This window comes from Anticarsia gemmatalis, chromosome Z, assembly GCF_050436995.1.
Source record: "Anticarsia gemmatalis isolate Benzon Research Colony breed Stoneville strain chromosome Z, ilAntGemm2 primary, whole genome shotgun sequence".
Classification (NCBI taxonomy): domain Eukaryota; kingdom Metazoa; phylum Arthropoda; class Insecta; order Lepidoptera; family Erebidae; genus Anticarsia; species Anticarsia gemmatalis.
In genome coordinates, this window is record NC_134776.1 from 14,865,085 (window position 1) to 14,885,287 (window position 20,203).

Genomic DNA, 20,203 nt, shown 5'->3' on the forward strand with positions numbered 1-20,203 from the left:
TAGAACTATTCAATATAACTTTGTCTCAGACAAAAATTAGAATAAACAAAATTACCCAATAATAAACAATTTATAATAATATATGTATTTGTGATGTCATCACGTCTATTACGTACCTATTGATTGGTATTAGGATTTCATGACAACTCTCAATACTTCTTTTATTTTTTATTTTTCAAACTATTATGCTGTGGACATATTCTTTCTATTAAGATAAGCATCTACGGATAAAAATAATTTAATTAAAATAAAAAGTAATAAAGATTTTGTTTGTTCTCGAAGTAAGTTAGCAACACCGAACACACCATGTCAAACATGCATGTCGCTCGCATGCGGCATGACAGTCTTGACAAATCAATACAAACATACATCCGTCCTCGAAATTTAAATACGAATGAGCTCAATAATAAGCCAAGTATTTTGACCGGCAAAAAGAAAACCAACATCGGCAGTCAACAGTTAAAATACAACTAAAACTTGAAATCATGAAGCAAATTTTATTGTTGTTGAACTTTCACATTATCTTTCATAAAAAAAACTGTGTCAGGCCAATCACTTTTACAAAAAAAAGATAAAAGAAAGCAACACAATTTAGGTCTAATGTTAAGATACCTCAATCTTGAGATACCTGGAATGGGCACAATTCACTTGACGCTAACTATTCAGCTTGACTGTTAGAAAAGTATGTTTAAAATTATTTTACATGTTTTAAACAGTTATGTCAATCTCATAACATTTTTCTTGCTTTATATTCTTATCTTCTTACACTCCAACCATATAAATTAAGCAAAAATGCTCTCCAATTTTTATTAGTACTTACTGTAAAAGTGGTAAGGATAGCCATAGCTAAAGCGCCATGTGGCAGGAAGCTAGTTTGATCAGCACATTGCTTGCTAACAATTTCTTAACTTAAAGTATGTGTGACTGCTAGTCCTAAAGCTATGGGTATGGGTTACTTCAAGACCTCTACAAAAGTATTCATAAACTGTATGTATGCAATTGTCACATCTATTTACTAGTCATATAAAAAAGTAAAGTTTATGATTACGTACATACATAAAATCATGCCGTATTCCCAAAAGGGTAGGCAGAGACTGAAGAACCCCAATAGCTATGTTCCCTGCAAACTTCCCTTGCTTAACAACTGCACATCATGAGATCCATGACAACCAGTCACTTCAGTACGTGGACTTCATGCCTGACCATTACGCAAGAAGATTAATCAAAATTGTACCTACTGGTATAGTAGTGAGTACAAGTTCTTTCAACTCTCAGTTCTTTTATTAGGTACTTGTTTCTTTGAGTCAACTGACACAAGTTTCAAAGTCAAGTCAAAGTCAAATTTGCTTTATTTTATAAACTTTTTACAAGTGTTTGAAATTGTTTTAATATTTTAAATCCACCATAGTATTGGAAAGCTGTTGCTCCACATGCTTGCACAAGCAAACTCAAGGCTTGCTCTTAATTTATTTTCAATATTTTCATGTAGCAATGTTATATTAATGTAATGCAGTGTTGAGAAGAAAAAAATAACATAACAAATTACATATAATAAAGTGAATTAGAGATTTATGAAACACTAATATGTTGACATAGTTTATCGTCTTACATCAAATTGTTTATAATGTATTAACCTAATGATTTCAATTTATAACAGACTTGGCAGAAGCATCACCGTCCCAAGCTTTGTTATCATCCAAATAATCTCTAACAGTGTAATATAGCAGTGTTATGTAGCTTAAATTCTGTCAAATTAATAACTTCTATTTATTTATAATACTGTCTATGAATACCTTTCATATCAAATTCCTTGTTGCTTGCGTCCTTTGTCCTTAAGTCAAAAGGACTTAATGGTCCTGCCTCGACATCTGAATATATTTTGCCAGTCTTATTTCTAGTAATCTACACATATATTTTGTCTTTAGTAGAATATTTTTATAATGGATATATTTTCAGAAATGGTATTGAGCTGGATGTTATCGCTCTGATGAAACCTTAGTGAAGATTATAACGAGTAACAACTGCTGAGGCAACATTAGCTACGAGTGATTCTTAGTCAAGTCATTCAAAACCTTCCTCAAATCAGAATGTGAGTATACTGATAATCCTTGCTTCAAACATAAAGTTATGTAGGTAAACTTTTCTGGACTAGCTGAGGAGCAGGGAGTCTACAAGTTGTGAAGTTGTTATCATGAAATAATATTTGATTGCCAATCTTAACTTGTAGCAAAAGTGTGCAAAACTATGGAAAGAATATTGATATTGGGGTTACATTTAAATAGGTGGAGGTAGAGATAGGTAGATAGACGGAAGGGCAGGCTTCGTATTGCTGTGGGTAAATGCTGATAATGATTCTAATAAACTAAATTCTTAGATTTGCAGTAGTTTACTAACTCATACATTGGATTAAAGCTTGTAATGATAGACCAGTAGCCAACTTGGAAGCGGTCTTTCAAGAACCCAGTAGACATACTAAAACAGTGGAGCACGTGGCTAAGTAACGACAGTTGGTGAGAATCTATCTCTAAGGTTAAGCTACGCTTGCCGCGGTATTTTTGTAAACGGGTGACCATATTATACATACCGATTCCCTCCGTGTCTGATAGGCAGTCACTCCACGTAAAATACTGGTACTGAGCTACATCTGCTCAGACAGGAAGCCGACTCGAGCATAGATTTATTTATAGGCATATTAAAATAGGTGCCCAAAAATGCATTTCCAAAGTTTCAAGTTGATATCAAGAGAGTACTTAAACCTCTACCTGGTGCTTAGTAGCACTATTCAGTTGCTTCCATCAGGTTTTTATTCACAAACATCTTAATCCTGATAAAGTAAATTAAACTTTATATTTTTAGGACCACTTCTTATTTTTCATGGCATATGTATGACTAGCCGACCCGCGCAACTTCGCTTGCGTCACTTAAGATAATCATAATTTTCCCCGTTTTTGTAACATTTTTCACTGTTACTCTGCTCTTATTGGTCGTAGCGTGATGATATATAGCCTATAGCCTTCCTCGATAAATGGGCTATCTAACACTGAAAGAATTTTTCAAATCGGACCAGTAGTTCCCGAGATTAGCGCGTTCAAACAAACAAACAAACAAACAAACAAACTCTTCAGCTTTATAATATTAGTATAGATATGAATGTATGAAAACTATGAATGAAAAAAATCATGAGACCATACATACCTCATTGGTCTTCATTCAAAAGCAGGTGTTATTAGTTTCATTTTTGTTACAGGCATGTCAATAAAAACATAACTATCACAAGTTTTTTTCTTTTCAGATTTGCAGCAGTTCTACATTACCAGTGCCAGCAACTGATGGCTGATAGAATGGTCAGAAACACACAAGTGAATGTTATTAGTGGGCAACTGAGCATTCCTATTTTAAAGAGTTGAATGAAGATCAGATTTTGATTATTACAGAGTACTTGCTTTAATTTTTATATCATGAGTAAGTTGCACAGAATTCTGTAGTAAAATACTACCAGGATGCACACATGCAACACATTCTGGGCCCTATATTTAAGCTTTATTTATTCTGTGTACAAGGTACATATCTGTTGTGGATTCTGTCTTTTTGTGATTTTTCGTTTACACGGAACCCTGATGGGTAAAACCCTCCACCATGTTTAGCCATCTGCTTCTGTCTGTAGCAAGATTCATCCAGTTCTTTCGTGCTCTTTTTATTATGTCGTCTGCCCTTGTTTTCTTTTGTCTTCCGACGCTCCTCTTACCTAGTGGTCCGTGCCATTTGGTGACTAGTTTAGTCCATCTTTTGTCCTTGTATAATTGTTCTGGGCCCTATGGTTGTCTAAATATTTCAAAAAGTCACAAATTGCGCCTAGTTATGACGTTGCACACTCACAATGCGTAATTACGATGAACTTGCGCCCTTGAGAGCTGACAAAATAAAATACTTTGCAACTTATCATGATTGCATCGTGGTCCAAAATAAGTGAAATCTGTTATCCTTTTATGGTATGTTGCATTATCTCGATCTGTTATGCATAGGCAACAGCCAGACGGAATAAACGTAAAGCAAGGATTAGGCAAGGTATTTTTTATAAAATATGAAGCATTTGCACTTTGCTATCACTTTATCTCATTTCTGCGTGGTCATTAATTAATAGTCTTGTATATACTTTGATAAGATGAAATCGACTGATAAGATACAACTTGATTAACACCTGTGCAATTGAAGCGTGCCTTTGTTAAATGTTTCCTTATGTTGTTGAGCTTCATATTATTGTAACAAAAGTAATAAAGAAGTTTTACTCAAGTAAATAATTGTTTTTTTTATTAAAATCTATTTATCTGCGATGTAGAGAGTAAAAAACACAAATAGGACAGGGGTATCTCATATATCATCTTATGAAATTCTTTAGAATAAATAGGTACTACAGAAATATAAAGCAACAAACATGCTCACTATTAAACGTAGGTATAGCATGCGCCAAACAATTCACTGCCTGCGTTTTGGAAACTTGGAATGGGTGCGATGAATGGAGTCATTGTTTAGTCTCCATCATCTCATCTAAATCTCTTGTTCATTTTATTCTTTCGAAGCGCCTTGTGGGTGTATTCCGACATCTCAACTTATTTGGCACGTGCTAGATAATTAATAATCTTAAATCTAATTATATAAATCCTCGAAGTGTTGCTTGCGCCTGACTGTTTTTGGTATAACCGTCGCGGCGTCGCGTGGAAAAAATGTAGGCGCTTGAGATGTTAATCTCAATTTTTTTATGAAGTTAAATATTATTGAAGAACGCTTCAAGATTTCTTCCTTTACTAATGTAAGAATCTAGGAACGGAAAGACAACGGAAATACTGAGTTTCCATTAGCTAAAACCAAAAAATAAGAACCTAATCGGATTTTTAACTAATCTACTCGCAGTGTATTTATTATGTTTCATTTGCGGTATTTGACTGTCTCTGTGGCGCGGTCGGTAGTGTATGCGATAAGTCTAGGGTTCGAATCCTGAGTCAGGACAAACAAATATTTGCTGAGGTTTTCTGTTAAATATAATAATATTAATTTCTCAGAGATTGCCGACCGAAGTTGAGGTTGTAGACGTCTTGGCCTAGGAGAACACGCAAAGGCCCGTGCCTGACCTTTCTCTGGTCGCGATGGTTATTCGTCCCACCGGGCTATGAGAGTGGAGGAATACCTGTGTATTGTGCACACACTTGACACTATTAACAAAATCGTTGACTGAATTTAACGAAATTGGCTGCCGTAGCGGGATATCGGGTGGAAGGACATTGTATGTATTGCAACATATTGAATTTGTAATATAGCACTTTGCTAACATCCAGATAATATGTCTCTCTCCGTATCCTAGATTTTAAGAACGAAAAAGGAATTGAGCAGGAAATAGGCAGCGACTAGAAATAAAAACAAGTCCTTGAACATTTTCTAAATAAGCTAAGCCTATAAACAGCTGTCTTCTAACTCATCTATACCTATTTACATAATATTATTACTGATATTTTTATTGTTTAAATCAAACAGGAATCAATGTTATTAATTAAACAGCGTACTTAAAAGCCAAAGCGATTAATTTATCAATTAACTACCGGACTGGCGCGATTACGTCCCGGCATAGTGCAATTTTATCCCGTTGATTCTATTGCTCTGGGAATTTCGATCCCATCGATCCCATACAAACCTTGGCCCGATAGTTAGAAACATATTAAAAAAGAATCATCCAATTTAGTTTAGTTGTTAAAACGTTATGTGCGTACATATACATTTCTGTGATTTATTTTTATTTATGTGATTATTTATAATTTTTATAAAAAAAGATTCATATATTTTTAAAGCTGCGATCTCGAGGTGTTATACATTTGTATACAATTGCACAAGATATTAACGAATTCAATCTTATTTTCCTCCGGCCGTATTTGGTCACACAGTGCGAAGCCATCTATAGCCAAATGCATCTCGCCTTCCGAATTCTGAATGAATCTAGCCGGGATATGATTCCTTGTACCGAAAGAAAAGTACAGGTTCCCTTTGACGTCTTGTTCAAGATCTGATTGACCATGTCTACCTGATTCAAATTCTCTATATTCTTCCGATATATTATCACCCTCGTCCGCTGCATTGAAATCGTGATGAATAAAATCTGAGTTGGGTAGTATTTCGTAACCATCAACAACACTTGAAACCGTATTATTGGAAAACTCTGTAGTGATAATTTTTGGTATAAGAATATTTTTTTCTGGTAAAATGCTACGGCCTGAACTATGGTGGTTTGTAATGGTCGCAAGAGATTCAACTCCATTTCTGTTGACTATTTCTCTGTCTACGGACGCATTGGTTGTTTTTAATACAACTTTGTTTTCATCTGTATTTCTGCTTCTATCTTCTGTAGACAGATCATCTGATTTTCCTGTGTGTTCGTCTTCGTCGTAGGCATTACTCTCGGTAGACTCGTTGCTGTCATCAGGATAGTTAAACCCATTTGAATCCCTTTGTCTTATCTTATAAACGCTTTCATGTATGATGGTGGTGGGCTGATCACACTTATTTTGAATCTCCGTCAAGACCTCGGACCCCGATAACTTATCATTATTATGGTGACCCCAATTTGTATGAGTTTTATTGATGTTATCGTTGTTTTTAGAAAATATGTAGATATGCAAATTAATACATTCAGATAAATCTTTTTCTGACGCACGTACTTTTTGGAATACATGTGTTAATTCCTCTTTAAGATCAGAGCTGTCGTCGTTAACTGGTGTACTCAGATCTATATCTAAGTATATGGGTAGTTCCAAAGAATTCTTACTTTTGTTATTAAAATCATTGTTACTATTATGTTTTAAAAATCTTTGTAAGCCGCTATGGTAATTATTAGTTCCATTTTCAGCGGATTTGTCGCTTCTAACTACTCTTTTATGTTCTTTGGTTTTGGGTATTTTAGTTACTGGATTCGTCTGGTGAAATGGTTGCTCATGAAGCTGTGAAACTTGGGCCGTATTTACATCTGGTGGTTGGTAAATCAATTGTGTATTTTTAGCTCTAGCTGAGGTGATAATTACACCTTGAGTTATTGACGCGTCTTGCAGATCGGTCGCAGTGCAATTGCATTCTAGCCGCACAGTTCTGGACTTAGTTGAAACACTGGAACAAAATAGATTCAACAACAAAATCATTTATGAAAAGAATCAGTTATATTTCCTTAATTAAATTGCAAAATTGTGCTTTGCGTAAATTCTTACATCTGTATGAAATGTTATTCCATTTGTCAGTTAATATACCTACTTACAGGTACAGCAGTATGTGTAACTCTTGAAAAATATATTTTTTGTGTTTCCAATCGTTCAGTCACTTTTATTATAGCGATTCCTATTGTTATAAGTACATGTATTCCAAAAAAATACTTGAAACGACGTTTAGGCTGCGTTTCCACCAGAGATGTGCGAGGATGCGTAGCGAGGGATGTGTTTGTAAAGAACCAATAGAATCGCTTCATTTACCTCGCCTCGGTCAGCACAGCTCTGGTGGAAACGGCTCAGCGGAGCTAGATTTTTGCGCATACAAAACAAGCGAGGAATGTGTGCGAGGGATGTGTACGAGGGATGTGTGCGAGGGATGTGTTGAGAAGGATGTGTTGCGAGGTTTGCGCATACTGTACCAGCCAGTCCATAGACGGAGTTTGTTGGAAGTAGAAGTGCGTAAAATAGATATGGATAATTGGAAAAAGAAGATACTTTTATATTTAACAATTTGCGATGAAGAAATGGAAGCAGAAGATACGGAGTTTATTAGTTCTATAATTTTAAACAATAGAAGAACACACAGGTTTTGGATACGTAACCATATTAAATATCATTGTTTACATGGAGAATTCTTTACCTTTTTTTATACGGCTGATGATGAAATATTCGAAAATTCTTATCGAGTATCTAGAAGTAACTTTTATGAGTTACACAATTTGATTGAGAACATTATCAAGAAGGAAGACACTCACTACAGAGAATGCATCAGCACCACACATAATGCGCATTTTCACAGCTCCGCTACACATCCTCGTAGACACATTTTCATCGCACAGCTTTGGTGGAAACACCCACACATTTTCACAGCACAGCTAGACATCCTCGCACGACACATTTCCATCGCACATCTCTGGTGGAAACGCAGCCTTATGATTTGTCCGACGCCTACCATTCATTATTTGTCGAATAATGTCATTAATGAGGTACACTTACTGTTCGCAGTAATGAGAACACGTTGGCTGTAGTCCTTGCGCCGTTGTCATTATTGTGATGATGAACATATTCAGTGCAAACATCGTCCAAACCGTGAGTGTAGGTACGGAGGCGCGACGCTAAACTCATTAAGTGCCACTTCAGATTTTAATCAGAATGGTGGTCGTTATACCGTGGCCATAGCTCGACGCGATCCGTCACAACTCACCACGTTAATAAACATTTTCTTTTAATTTAGTGCATTCAACATGCATGATGCACCAGGCTATTGTAGCTACTTCATTACTTTATCATCGCAATCACTGAATTAATTACCTATAACGTTGTCGTGTCACAATTTGAGATGCATTGTCTTTTGAACTCTATTGTATTATCGTTCTGTAAACTAATAAATCAGTAGGAATAATAATATAATTAAGTTAAGACTTAAGTGTTTCAATAAATCATATAAGTATTTACTTACAATAACATATTTCTACACATATGTAGGTACTAGTAGGTAGGTACTTAAGTCATAAATTATTCACTCGATCGTTTGTTTACGCATCATGTGCAAAAAGCAATGCAGCTATAATAAATCGTCGTTTCCGATGAACATTATGTGAGTATGTGTGGATTTCTTATTTTTCATAGGAAATTTGGACATGTATGACTTTAGCCTGAATGAAAATTGAAAACATATAGAGGTATTTTTGATGATTTACATTCGCGTGAAATCCGTGAAATGTGTTTTTTCGCCAACACCTGTTATTTACCAAAACGGATTGGTTGGTCGCAACCGTGTATTTTTCCTAATAGAGAACGAATTAATATCGCCAACAAAACTAAGTTCTCATCGTTTAGAGGTCGTTTATGCTGACCTTGTGACTCAAGTGAATTTAATACATATTTATTAAGCATACGTAATACTACATAATTTATTTGGATGGGTGAATATTTACTTTGTTTGGTTAGATGTAAGTACTAGGATTAATAAACGCTAATATGCCTGATCAGGTTGTCATGTGCATGTCGGTAATAGGTGTTAACCGTCCAAGGATAATTTTACCTTTGTTTTATAACACATTTGTTTCCTAGTGATTTTCCACAACTAAATAATGAGTACGAAATCTATACTTTATCAAATACTTATCATAAATGCAGAAGTTTGAATAGTGGATGTTCGTTACTCAATCACGCCAAAACTACTGAACACATTTTGATGAAATTTGGTACGCAAAAACCTATTTCTTAATCTGGATTAGCCGGTAGGATGCAGGTGGTAAATAAATTGTCTTAGTGTGATATATAGGACTAGAAAGCTTTCTAGTTTCTAGATAAATTTAATCCCTGTGCATATACCTACTTAGCATTTTAGGTTCTCCGTTAACTTAACGAATTTATTTAGGGTGGTGTTGAATGTTCTATAGATTATTGTACCATGACATTTGAGTCGATTTCGAGTACCAAATGAGGATAATCCAGTTATATCACCAAATTTAGATGTATGCAGGTACACGTAGAATTATAAATTACAATATTTAATTAAAATTTGGTAATCATGGTCCGTGATACTATTAAAAGAATACCTAGAATTAATTAATTATTAATTTACTCTAGAATCTAGATACAACGAAAATTTGTTGTTTTAGTGGATATACAAAAAAGTTGTTTGTTATCCTAAAATGTTGCGGCGTATTTACGTCACATATTTTTTATTATAGCTACACAATTAGATATGTTATAATCTTCAGTATTTACCCATCTATTACAAAATTACTATTTTCGACAAACAATCGTATCGCCACTAAGTACCTATTTTTGTTTGTAGATAAACTTAGTTTTATGTCACAGATAGCTTAGTAGTTAGAATAGTTACTTGTAACATTTTATCTATATCTACACTAGCTGACCCGCGCAACTTCGCTTGCGTTACATAAGAGAGAATGGGCCAACATTTTCCCCGTTTTTGTAACATTTTTTATAGCTACTCTGCTCCTATTAGTCGTAGCGTGATTATATATAGCCTATAGCCTTCCTCGATAAATGGGCTATCTAACATTGAAAGAGTTTTTCAAATCGGACCAGTAGTTCCTGAGATTAGCGCGTTCAAACAAACAAACAAACTCTTCAGCTTTATAATATTAGTATAGTATAGATAATCCGTTGTTATTTTATTTGATAGTGTTTTAAGCCCTTCGCGACATACCTATGTACCCACTAGCAATGATAATGACATAGTAATGTTGCCAATCATGTTGTTTTTATTTTACCAATCTGTACTCTGTACCCGAAGGATCTGCAAAGATTAGATATTCTGATTACATTGATTACTTAGGTACTTAAACAGCATTGATTACTTAGGTACTGGCAGCGGGTGCTAACCTGAATTAAGTAAGTATATGTTGATTTATGAACATTTTCTACTTATATACGCAAGTGCTTTTTTGAGACGTTTATATCCCAATTTACATCGCAAAACGGTATTTAATTCCTTAATCTTCATAATTAAGGTGTACACGTAAATAAACAGGATATAAAGATAAATCAAATTTCGAAACTTAAATGTTTTTCTTTATATTGCTAAAAAGCTATATTGCTAGCACGTAAGTGAATAATTACATGGAAATTTAAACAGGTGGCGCTATGGTACACATGTCAATCGACCGAACCTTCTCGAAGGTCAAAGTTAATTTACACCTGGTTCACGTATCATTTAACTATAAGTCAAGTCACCTACATAGGCAGCTATTAGGTTACTAGTATAAAGATGATAGACTTGATCGAGTCTTTAAAATGGTATACCAAACTGTGGGAGCACACATACTTCATACCGAATGTTGCTTTACTTTCGTATGGTAGTGGTCAACCTTGTGCCTTAAGTGGTTCAAGTCGCCCGTAGGCTATTGTTTTATTAGACGCACTAGACGGTTATTCTAGAACTTACGATACTTCTAAAACAATCACGTTTTATGTTTAACCATCAACTGAACTGATCGCTTTGATGATTGCTGCAATACTTATTCTTTTCCCTAAAGTAGAGCTACATACTTAATGGCCAACTACATAGGTACCAACAGCGTCAATTATTATATTATCAATATGTTAATATTTATCAATCATCAGCTTATTTTTGATAAAGATTAGAATGTGTATTTCTTACGTAGTGTGTAACCACTTAGTTAAAACATATCACGCGGTGTGTACCGCTTGTTGAGTACTTAGTACTTGGATACAACAACGGTGATTATTTCACCAAATAATAATGACCATTGATAATTGCATCACACTTCGATAGAATGTAAAAGCCGTGACTTCTAATGTACACTTAGTCGTAAAAAATACTATCGGTGCCTACAAAAACAGTTCACAGTTCAAGCCATAAAAATTAACTCTTTTTTCGATAATGATGTCAAAGTCATGTCACAGATTTGCATGTAAATAAAAAATATTGTTATGTTATCGGGTTAATTACAAGTAGTAATATATTTTATTGGGTAATTAAGTGCCCTAAGTGATCTTGCCTGATCAGAATACTACCCAATTCGATGGTTCCAGATCAATATAATGTGTTGCATAAAATTTTGTAATCATTATAATGCGTAGGTCTTACGTTGGTAAGACGTAAACTAATTAAACAATTAATTATGAACTAGGTCGCCTTGTGGCACCAATATTCCGAATGTTATATGCAGAAGTGGCTGACGTGGAATGGCATTGCGATATCTTAAAACCAAACTTAGCAGAGAAACGGGTCCTGTGAATTAGGGAGGATTTTTTAAAGGTGACTAAATACGCTCACTATTGCTTCCTAGAAACTAAATAATAGTTGGTCGGTTTGCATAAAATCTTATAATTAGTGGTCTTCATGAAAAGGATGTTTGTATTAAAGTACATAGTGTTCGATAAAGAAGTATTCTGCGGTTATAGATAGCAAAGCGAAAGTCACGATTAACTAGGTACTAGACCTATCGTTATGTACTTATCCATTATAGCACGACTGATTGGTGGCGATAACTGATAACAGTGATAGGTATAAATTACTGAGAATGTTTACTTTTGAATCGTTTGAAGAAATAATACAAATCTTATAAGGTCATACTATTTTCATTTTGAACCAATTCCTGTCCCACTGCTGAGCAAAGGTCTCCTCCCATACGAGAGAGAGCCTTGAGTCCACCACGGTGGCCAAGTGCAGGTTGCGGACTTTACATGTCCTCAATAAAAGTAGGTACCTATCAAACAAGTGATAATGATTTCTTACACACACATAACTTTGAGCCACCATTGGTGTGTGGCTTCGGGTTCGAACCGGCGCGGCGATCACTTGTGAGAGAGTTACCGTGCCAACTTATACCACTCGGGGCACTCGGCTATCGCTGTTTGGGGGACATAGGATATACTATACATATTATTATGTATAATTAAATCACAGTAATTTTAATCGAAAGTAAGGAATAACTTCTGGAAAGAGCAGTTAATATATTAACGAGTATTGTTACCCCAATTATTACATCACTGTCGATAACTCTCATTTGTTGTGTGTATATTAAACAGGTACTTAATTAAGAATTGAGATAAGATATTAAAACACTGCAATCGTTTATAATTGACACGTTTTGCGAGTATGCACGGAGCCGACTGATAGTATGTACTTTATCACATTGCCCTATGTCCTTCGTGTACTCTTGAAAGAGTTCATTTCTACGTAGAATCCGTTGCTAACTGAGTACTTATATACATATTTTGTCATTATTGTTCTGTGACTATGTGATACCTGAATATAGAGGTACCTACAATTTATTCCGAACGCCGCCCCGTAAGTCGCTAGGTTTGACGAAAATATGTTTCATAGATTACTTTTTAAGCTAAACACAAAAAGACAAAATGCAGCATTCATAGACTTTATTTCACTTTATTATTATGTATCTTCGAGACAAACCTTATTGAGTTATGTAGGTACATCGAACCCTTCCTCCTTAAACTCTGATGAAAATCTCTGTAATCTCGAGCAAACAGATTACAGAATTCAGAGTATTTCAGTACCTCGATTCTCTACCACTATCGACTACCGACAACCGGCTAGCTATCGACATTTTGGCTACTGCCAAAATATTTCCTACGACACCCGTCAGAGGCGCTGATCAGATTTTCATACAAAATTTCTCTATGACAGGTCGGTAGTCGATAATAGTAGAGAATCGAGCTACTGAATGAAATATGTATCTATGAAACAATAGACAGGCAGACATACAGGCCCTGCGTAGGGTTAACTACATTGGTGAATATATGTGATAATTAAGTAAAGAACCGCATAATTTCTCGCTTCTAAAATATGCAGGTGCGGATTTGATAAACCTCATCCAGACAGAAATAAATGTAGCAAGTTTTGCCTGTAATAAAATTAGAGTACCATATTAAATCACCCACGATATTAATCAAGGTAACAGTTATTGATTACTTGTTAAGATAACAATATTTATCTAGCCCTATACCTTAAGTGCAACATTGGACTGCAACCATGTCGTACAAGAAAAAATATTTGCGAGGTAGAGTATTTGAGAGGTAGTGGAACGTTTTGAAAACTATGAATTAATAAGACATTAATTTAAGTGAGATGCTATACAGAACCTTTATATTGAAAGTTTCTGCTGAAACTGTTAAATGTCAACTAACATACAAAATAAAAAGCGACTAATACATGTATCTGCTGAGGTCCTCATTCCCTTTGCCTATTTTTTCGGTTGTAAAAGTCCTTTCGGACACCCGACTTTTCTGGGGGGAGAAGAATGGTTATGTGGTGGTGCCACTAAAAAACAGCCCGGTAAACTTCTTTTGATGTGTTAACGGCGAAGCTCTGGTGCTTATTCCCTATACCTACGTATAAAGCGTGAGTTCGGATCTAGGAAAGTTATTCACCTGGCTCGGCTTAGCTAATCGCCACTTCCCAGTTACATTTTAGAAACTAGCTAAATCTTAGATCAAGTTAACTAAGGCGTGGCTGAAAGAACCAGTTTTTATTATTTTTAATAGAGTCACTGACCTTAATATTGTTACGAAATAGTTCTCAACTACAGATATTACTTGATACCATGTTATCGATGTTTAAGACTCGTACACATGTTTAAATAAATAGATACCTATAATATAAAGAATTATCTAGACCGACTTACCGTGGTTAATCTGTCATAATAAAATAATGTTTGGTTAGACGAAGAAATCAGCGGTTTATGAGTATTCAATTATACCTATACATACTTAACATCATGTCTTTTATACCCAAACGTATAAGCAGAGGTGTGTGAAATACACCCGTGTTTCGCCATTTACAATATTAGTCCCATGTAATAGGGGGCAATAGCCTATGTATTGCCATAATAATATGGCGATACCGAACTCCATTAAAGCGTATTCATTGGGATACTTAAAAGGAGAATTTATATGAAAATTAAATTAAAGTATTTAAGGTACATACGTAAGTTGCGATTAGTTACACTAATTATTTGGATGGACTTTAATTACATTACGCTTTTCATTAGCTGATTGTACTAATGTTTCTATTCAATTTATTAAAGTTTAATAAAACAAATGGACTTTGGATTGGCTAAGAGATGTTTCACACTAAAGGACATCCAAATGATCGCCGAAGATACCAACTTCCAGAATTACTCCACATCAAATTGAAGGATTAATCATTCAATTAGCTTTTGCTTCAAACCTGAATGCAGGCAAAGTTACAACAAACACCCGATAACGGCGATAACATAAACACTTGCGATATTTTTTAGTATTTTTGGTAGTCTCTTAATTAATAAGTTTTTATTGTGAAGTTTGCTTCAAAGTCAAGCCCTCATTTGCGTTGAACCGGTCTGACTAGTTTTGTCGTGCCCACTACACGTACAGCATAAAATACAACCATACATACATATACTACAGGCACACGTCTACACTTTCGTCAGTCAATGATCATTTAAGATGTCGTAATTCTAGAAAAAAATCTCTTTACTCGAAGTTACTACATAAATTATTATGGTGTCTTCTCAGGTGTTGATTATACTTAGTAAATGAAATGGAATCTTTTAAAGATATTTATTTACATAATGTGCAGTACCTACATACTATATACGTAGATACGTATAAACACTAACTTACGTCTACAATTTCGTTCACAAGTAGCGATTAATTAGGTAAAATATAAAAATTTACGCCATGTGTAATGCAAAATCTGTGTTTTTTCGTAAAACTTTGGAAGAGTTGTAGCTGGAATCCTTTCTTTTTTATTGGTCGGTGCATTATGACAAATTTTCGCTGCTAGCCAGTGGATTATAGCGTTACAAGGAGTACCAAATGACATAATAACATGACTGTTGAATTCTTATCAGCTACTTAAGTTGCATTGATCCTTATCTTTCAACGTGTGTTTCTGTCATGCACAGTTTTTGTCAAATCATGTTTATTTTTATTTCCTTCCATCTTCAGACGGTCATGACAAAGACCTTTTCAGTTTCAGCATGTTTTCACGACTTTAAATAACGCTACAGTCGCTAAGTATAACGCAAACCCAGTACAATAAAGGCATAAGTACAAATACGTATAAAAAAATATTACAGTTTTGAATATAACGAGCAAACACACATAGTAGTTTTTTACGTTAAATTCTAAATTGAAGGTTATACCAAAAAGTTACTCGTGGCGTCACTTAAATACAATAATATACGAGTTTGATGTCTATTAAAGAAACATACGTAAGCTATATAGTATAAATAAATATATCATAACCTGTATTTTAGTAAGTTTTCTTTGGTATATAATCCTGTATCAGAGTATCAGAAACATAGACAGAAGACCTGGTTAAACAGTACTTTAGTTCTTTTGTAAAGTGAGTTTATTACACTTATGCCTTTATTTCCCTGGGTGTGCGTTATCATATGGCGTCATTGACAAATCTAAGTGATGATGCTTATTTACTTAGACACTTGCTGTTCCGAATTATTTCTTTTTTGTCAAGATTTACCGACACCAACATGATAAATGATACCTAATTACTAATGTTGTTGAAGATGCGTAAGTAGTTAGGATTTGGTAACATCCTGATTTAGTGGTGCAATACCAATCTTGAACATAAGTATAGTATAGTATAATTGAAGGAATAAGTTTTTGTTAAGGTTTGTAGGTAGGTAACAAATGTATAAAGATTTCAGAAAAAGTTCATCACAGATTTTTATACTTTGATAATCATTTTCATATTTGTTTCTTAATATAGCCCTTCTGGCCGATGTTTGGTTTAGTCGTAAGGACTTGAGTGTGTTGGCTTTATAATGGCTAAACAATACTAACCATGTTCGTACTCTCCTGGCAACCATTCAATTTCATTACACATCCTGCTAATAAATCCGGCTCGACCTGTAGGGAGTCAATCGGGTGCACGCACAGAAATGACAGTTGTAGAGTCATTCGGGGTAACTGTTCGCAGTGGGTAAGTGAGCGCAGGGCCTATATCTCTGATCGGGGTGAGGGGGCGGGGGTGACTGTTTTGGTCAATCGTAGCTGCAAGCGATGCGAACTAGTCGCGACATGTCAGTGCGCCGCACCACTCTTTGTTGTTTATTTATTTGCAAAAAACTGTTTTAGGCCATTTGATTGTGTCTTTCTTATTGTTTGGAAAACATTCTGACACGCAAGATTGTAAAGCAACACCAGGAAAGTCATGTTTTTTTCATTAAATGGTTATTGTTGTTGAAATTTGTAAGCGTGATATAAAGTTATATTCATTACTTTGGACTCAGTGGTTCTTATATTCAATTTTGGGGTCTGCGGGAAAGTGTGCGCGGGTAAGTGGGCGCACGCGCACACTTGCAAGGATTCTTATAGATAATAATAAATTTATATAATTTTAGTACCAAATAAACTCTTATTTACTTATTTGTTTTAGTGTAGGGCCATGCTTCGAAAATATATTAGAAAAAAACCTGAACTTGCGACTGTTACAACAAATCGCTAAAGCAAAAGCTCTAATTGAACAGGGTAAAAGTAAAGCAATTGGTATAAGCGAGTCATGTCTTCGCAAAAGACTTCAATTAAACGTAGCTGCATCTTCAATAGGTCGGTTTAAGCCAAAAACAGTACAAATTATTTAATTTGATTATTAAATTTTTTATATTTATACCTAGAATGTTCAAGTAGTTTTGTTGGTTTTGTGTTTGGATTTTCTGAGAAGGAGATGTTTGGTTCTGGTTAATTTTCATTAAATTTACTTCAAAAGCTAGATAATTTTGGTGAAATAATTTAATTAATATCATTAATTTGGGTCAAATTAACCAATGCGTACACTTGCCCCAAGTGCGTCTATTTACCCCATAGCTGTGCGCACACTTACCCACAACACGGGTCAAGTGTTCGCATTGCGACTTTCAGTTGTTTTTGTCTGTTTCAATGAAAACTAATATACTTACAGATTTGGTTTGTCTTCCAAATTGTAGTCTAATAAATGTTTATTTTGATATGTTACTTTTATTTTACTGATTACACTGTTCTAATTCACAATGTGGTCCCAAAGGTGAAAGTGCGCACACTTGACCCGAATGACTCTATGTCTTCTACTGCTACGCGAGGCTCGCTAAAATTGAGAACATCTATGCATTCACCTTTCAAACTACGGACAAGCCCTGAGAACTACTGTATCGCCCGAATTTGCCACAGGATTGGAGCTTGAGACCTCCGCGCAACGCTGCTCTACATAGGCTGACTGGTTTACAAATTATGTACCTAATTGCCTACCTCATTTACCCCCGGTTTCTGAGTACTTTTAACGGCAGTTTATGTTTTCAATAGCGTTTTTTTATATATTATGAGCTTAAACGCTATTGAATAGATAAACTACCGCTAAATGTACCTCAGAAACCGGGGGTTAGACCGCTACCTAGCGTATTTACCTGTTTACCTTTATTCTACAGATCGATGAGTATGTAATACTGATAATATAATGTAATTATTATCATAAAGATAGTACAAAAATGTGTCCCCCCTTCACCTACTAAGCTGATAGATAAGCCTTGAATCATTTAAATCTTACTCACGTGCAAGAAATCGTAATCAACTTATCAGTGGAATCTTAGCTAGGTATCTGTTTATGGTGTATAACACCGCCTTCTTTATTCACTATTTTAAAACATCCCGGTAATCCATTATTATTCGAAATTTAAATTTTCTGTTCTTAATTTGGATGTAATTTTATCTGTATATTATAAGAACATATTATGTTGTATGACTATGAGTTGTCCAGGTACCATAGTACAAGCTCTATTTAATTTGGAATCAGATGACCGCGTGTGTGTTGTTCTGAGACATTTATTTATTTGGTCTAGCTAGCTCATTCCGCCATCGTTATCGAAGCTTCAGCACAATTCAGCTTTGCTGCTACTCCCAAGTACATAGACGTCCGTATATCAACAATAAATCTGTCTGTCCCCAGGGTGATATAAATTTCCTTTATGCATAATTTATAACTAACAAGATACTTAACGTACCTACTTACATAATTAAAAAGATCTAGAACCATTTAGACCAATTTACCAATATCGTATTCAGATTTATTAAAATTAAATATCGGATATCCTTTGTTTTTTATGTTGTTTGTTCTCTCGTGTTTACTCGTATATTGTGAGTTCAATGCCCTTACACATTAGGTATTCAAATGAAGAATTGCGTATCACAATTTAAATATAACGACAAAGAAAAGTAAGGTTACGATACTGTTTTCATGTAATACGGCTCTTCACATAGCGATTTCTTAATCCAGATTTTCTTACGCAACTCGCTAAATTAATATGTCCTTTTTGTTCATATTAAGATGAATTTTGGAGAATAGATCTATGTTTGGCAATTAGACTATGGTCACGAAGATGTTTTAAGCTAAAATTGATTCCACTCCCTTAACAGTCGAATTATTTTGAAATAGATAGGTGCATCGTATTTTATCAGAGTCAAAAAATACGATCTCACACAGTGGCGTATCTATACCGTTCGAGGCCCGTGGCAAATTCATCAGATGGACCTCCTCCCCCAGTATGGAAAAGCTTAAATGTGTGATAAATAAAAAAAAATGAGTTAGGATTTTCCTCTGATCAGGGGCCCCTTCCGGCTGGGGGCCCGTGGCATTTTGCCGACTTGCCACCCTGTAATTACGCCACTGATCTCACACATACCAAATAAAATATTTACTAGCCAGAGCTTTATAGGATCTAGAAGTATCACAAATAGATTGCCAATGAAAAAATCAAACAAAAACCTATTTTTGGTACATATTATAAATAATCTTTATGACATTGAAGATTATTTTCAAATATTAGTTGAAGATATACCGTCTTATTCGTAAAAATATATGAAGTTATGAAAGGCTTATAAAGTGTTTTGTTTCTTTCACTCCTTAGCGAAATGAAAAAGAGAAAACATATTATAGTAGCTTTTTAACTAAAATAGGTTTATAGTGTGTTTATGAATAAGAGGGATAATCTTTTTATAACTTATTCCTATATATTGCCTGAAAATTTGTGATGATTGCCAAAGGTTGTTGATGTTGTCAAAAAAACAAATATTGCGCGACGTATAGGCTGTGAGTTCGGGCAGAACAATGTCGGCCGGGTCTCCTACACACGTATAATTATTATCTGAATTTCCCACGTTTCGGTTCTAGGACAAGTGACAATGTATAATGGACAACTTCATTACAAATAATTGTTACGCAGATATATTGTATGATTACGGGTGGAAAATTGCTGAAATGATGGGAGAACTCCGACTTAGGGTCTTGACATCCCATTTCCTATTATTGCAAAGCACTGCAAACTTACAAAATAGTACAAAAATATTTAGACACTCGCCATCTGGGTTTAAGTTCCGTTTTTCGAACGCAGAACATTATGCCACTTATTAAATCTGGTATTCCTGAGTTAAGTATACTGGCTACCTTTTGCTTCAACCGCGACAAACTC

At 34.9% G+C, this 20,203-nt stretch overlaps 1 protein-coding gene and 1 long non-coding RNA gene across 3 annotated transcripts; one reads left to right on the plus strand and one right to left on the minus strand.

Moving 5' to 3' along the window:
* The first annotated feature begins 278 nt into the window (after positions 1-278).
* LOC142986427 (uncharacterized) lies at positions 279-4,238 on the plus strand. 2 transcript variants are annotated; one of them, XR_012960364.1, is made up of 3 exons: positions 279-682; positions 1,957-2,089; positions 3,293-4,238. It is a non-coding gene; the product is annotated as an uncharacterized LOC142986427 (long non-coding RNA). The 2 variants fall into 2 exon arrangements; XR_012960363.1 differs by lacking the exon at positions 279-682 and adding an exon at positions 701-1,248.
* Positions 4,239-5,831: 1,593 nt separating this feature from the next.
* Positions 5,832-8,328, minus strand: LOC142986703 (uncharacterized). The gene is made up of 2 exons (XM_076135306.1): positions 8,235-8,328; positions 5,832-7,143 (listed from the first exon to the last, which is right to left on the minus strand). The coding sequence occupies exons 1-2, from the start codon at positions 8,315-8,317 to the stop codon at positions 5,832-5,834; spliced, it is 1,395 nt and encodes a 464-aa protein (XP_075991421.1). The 5' UTR covers positions 8,318-8,328.
* Between the last annotated feature and the right edge of the window lie 11,875 nt (positions 8,329-20,203).

Bases quoted from the DNA above. Each gene is read 5' to 3' on its own strand.
- LOC142986703 (XM_076135306.1), bottom strand. From the start codon at position 8,317: ATGTTTGCACTGAATATGTTCATCATCACAATAATGACAACGGCGCAA. The intron at 7,144-8,234 runs GTAAGTGTACCT...ATTTTGTTCCAG, and splicing joins TGTTCTCATTACTGCGAACA to TGTTTCAACTAAGTCCAGAA.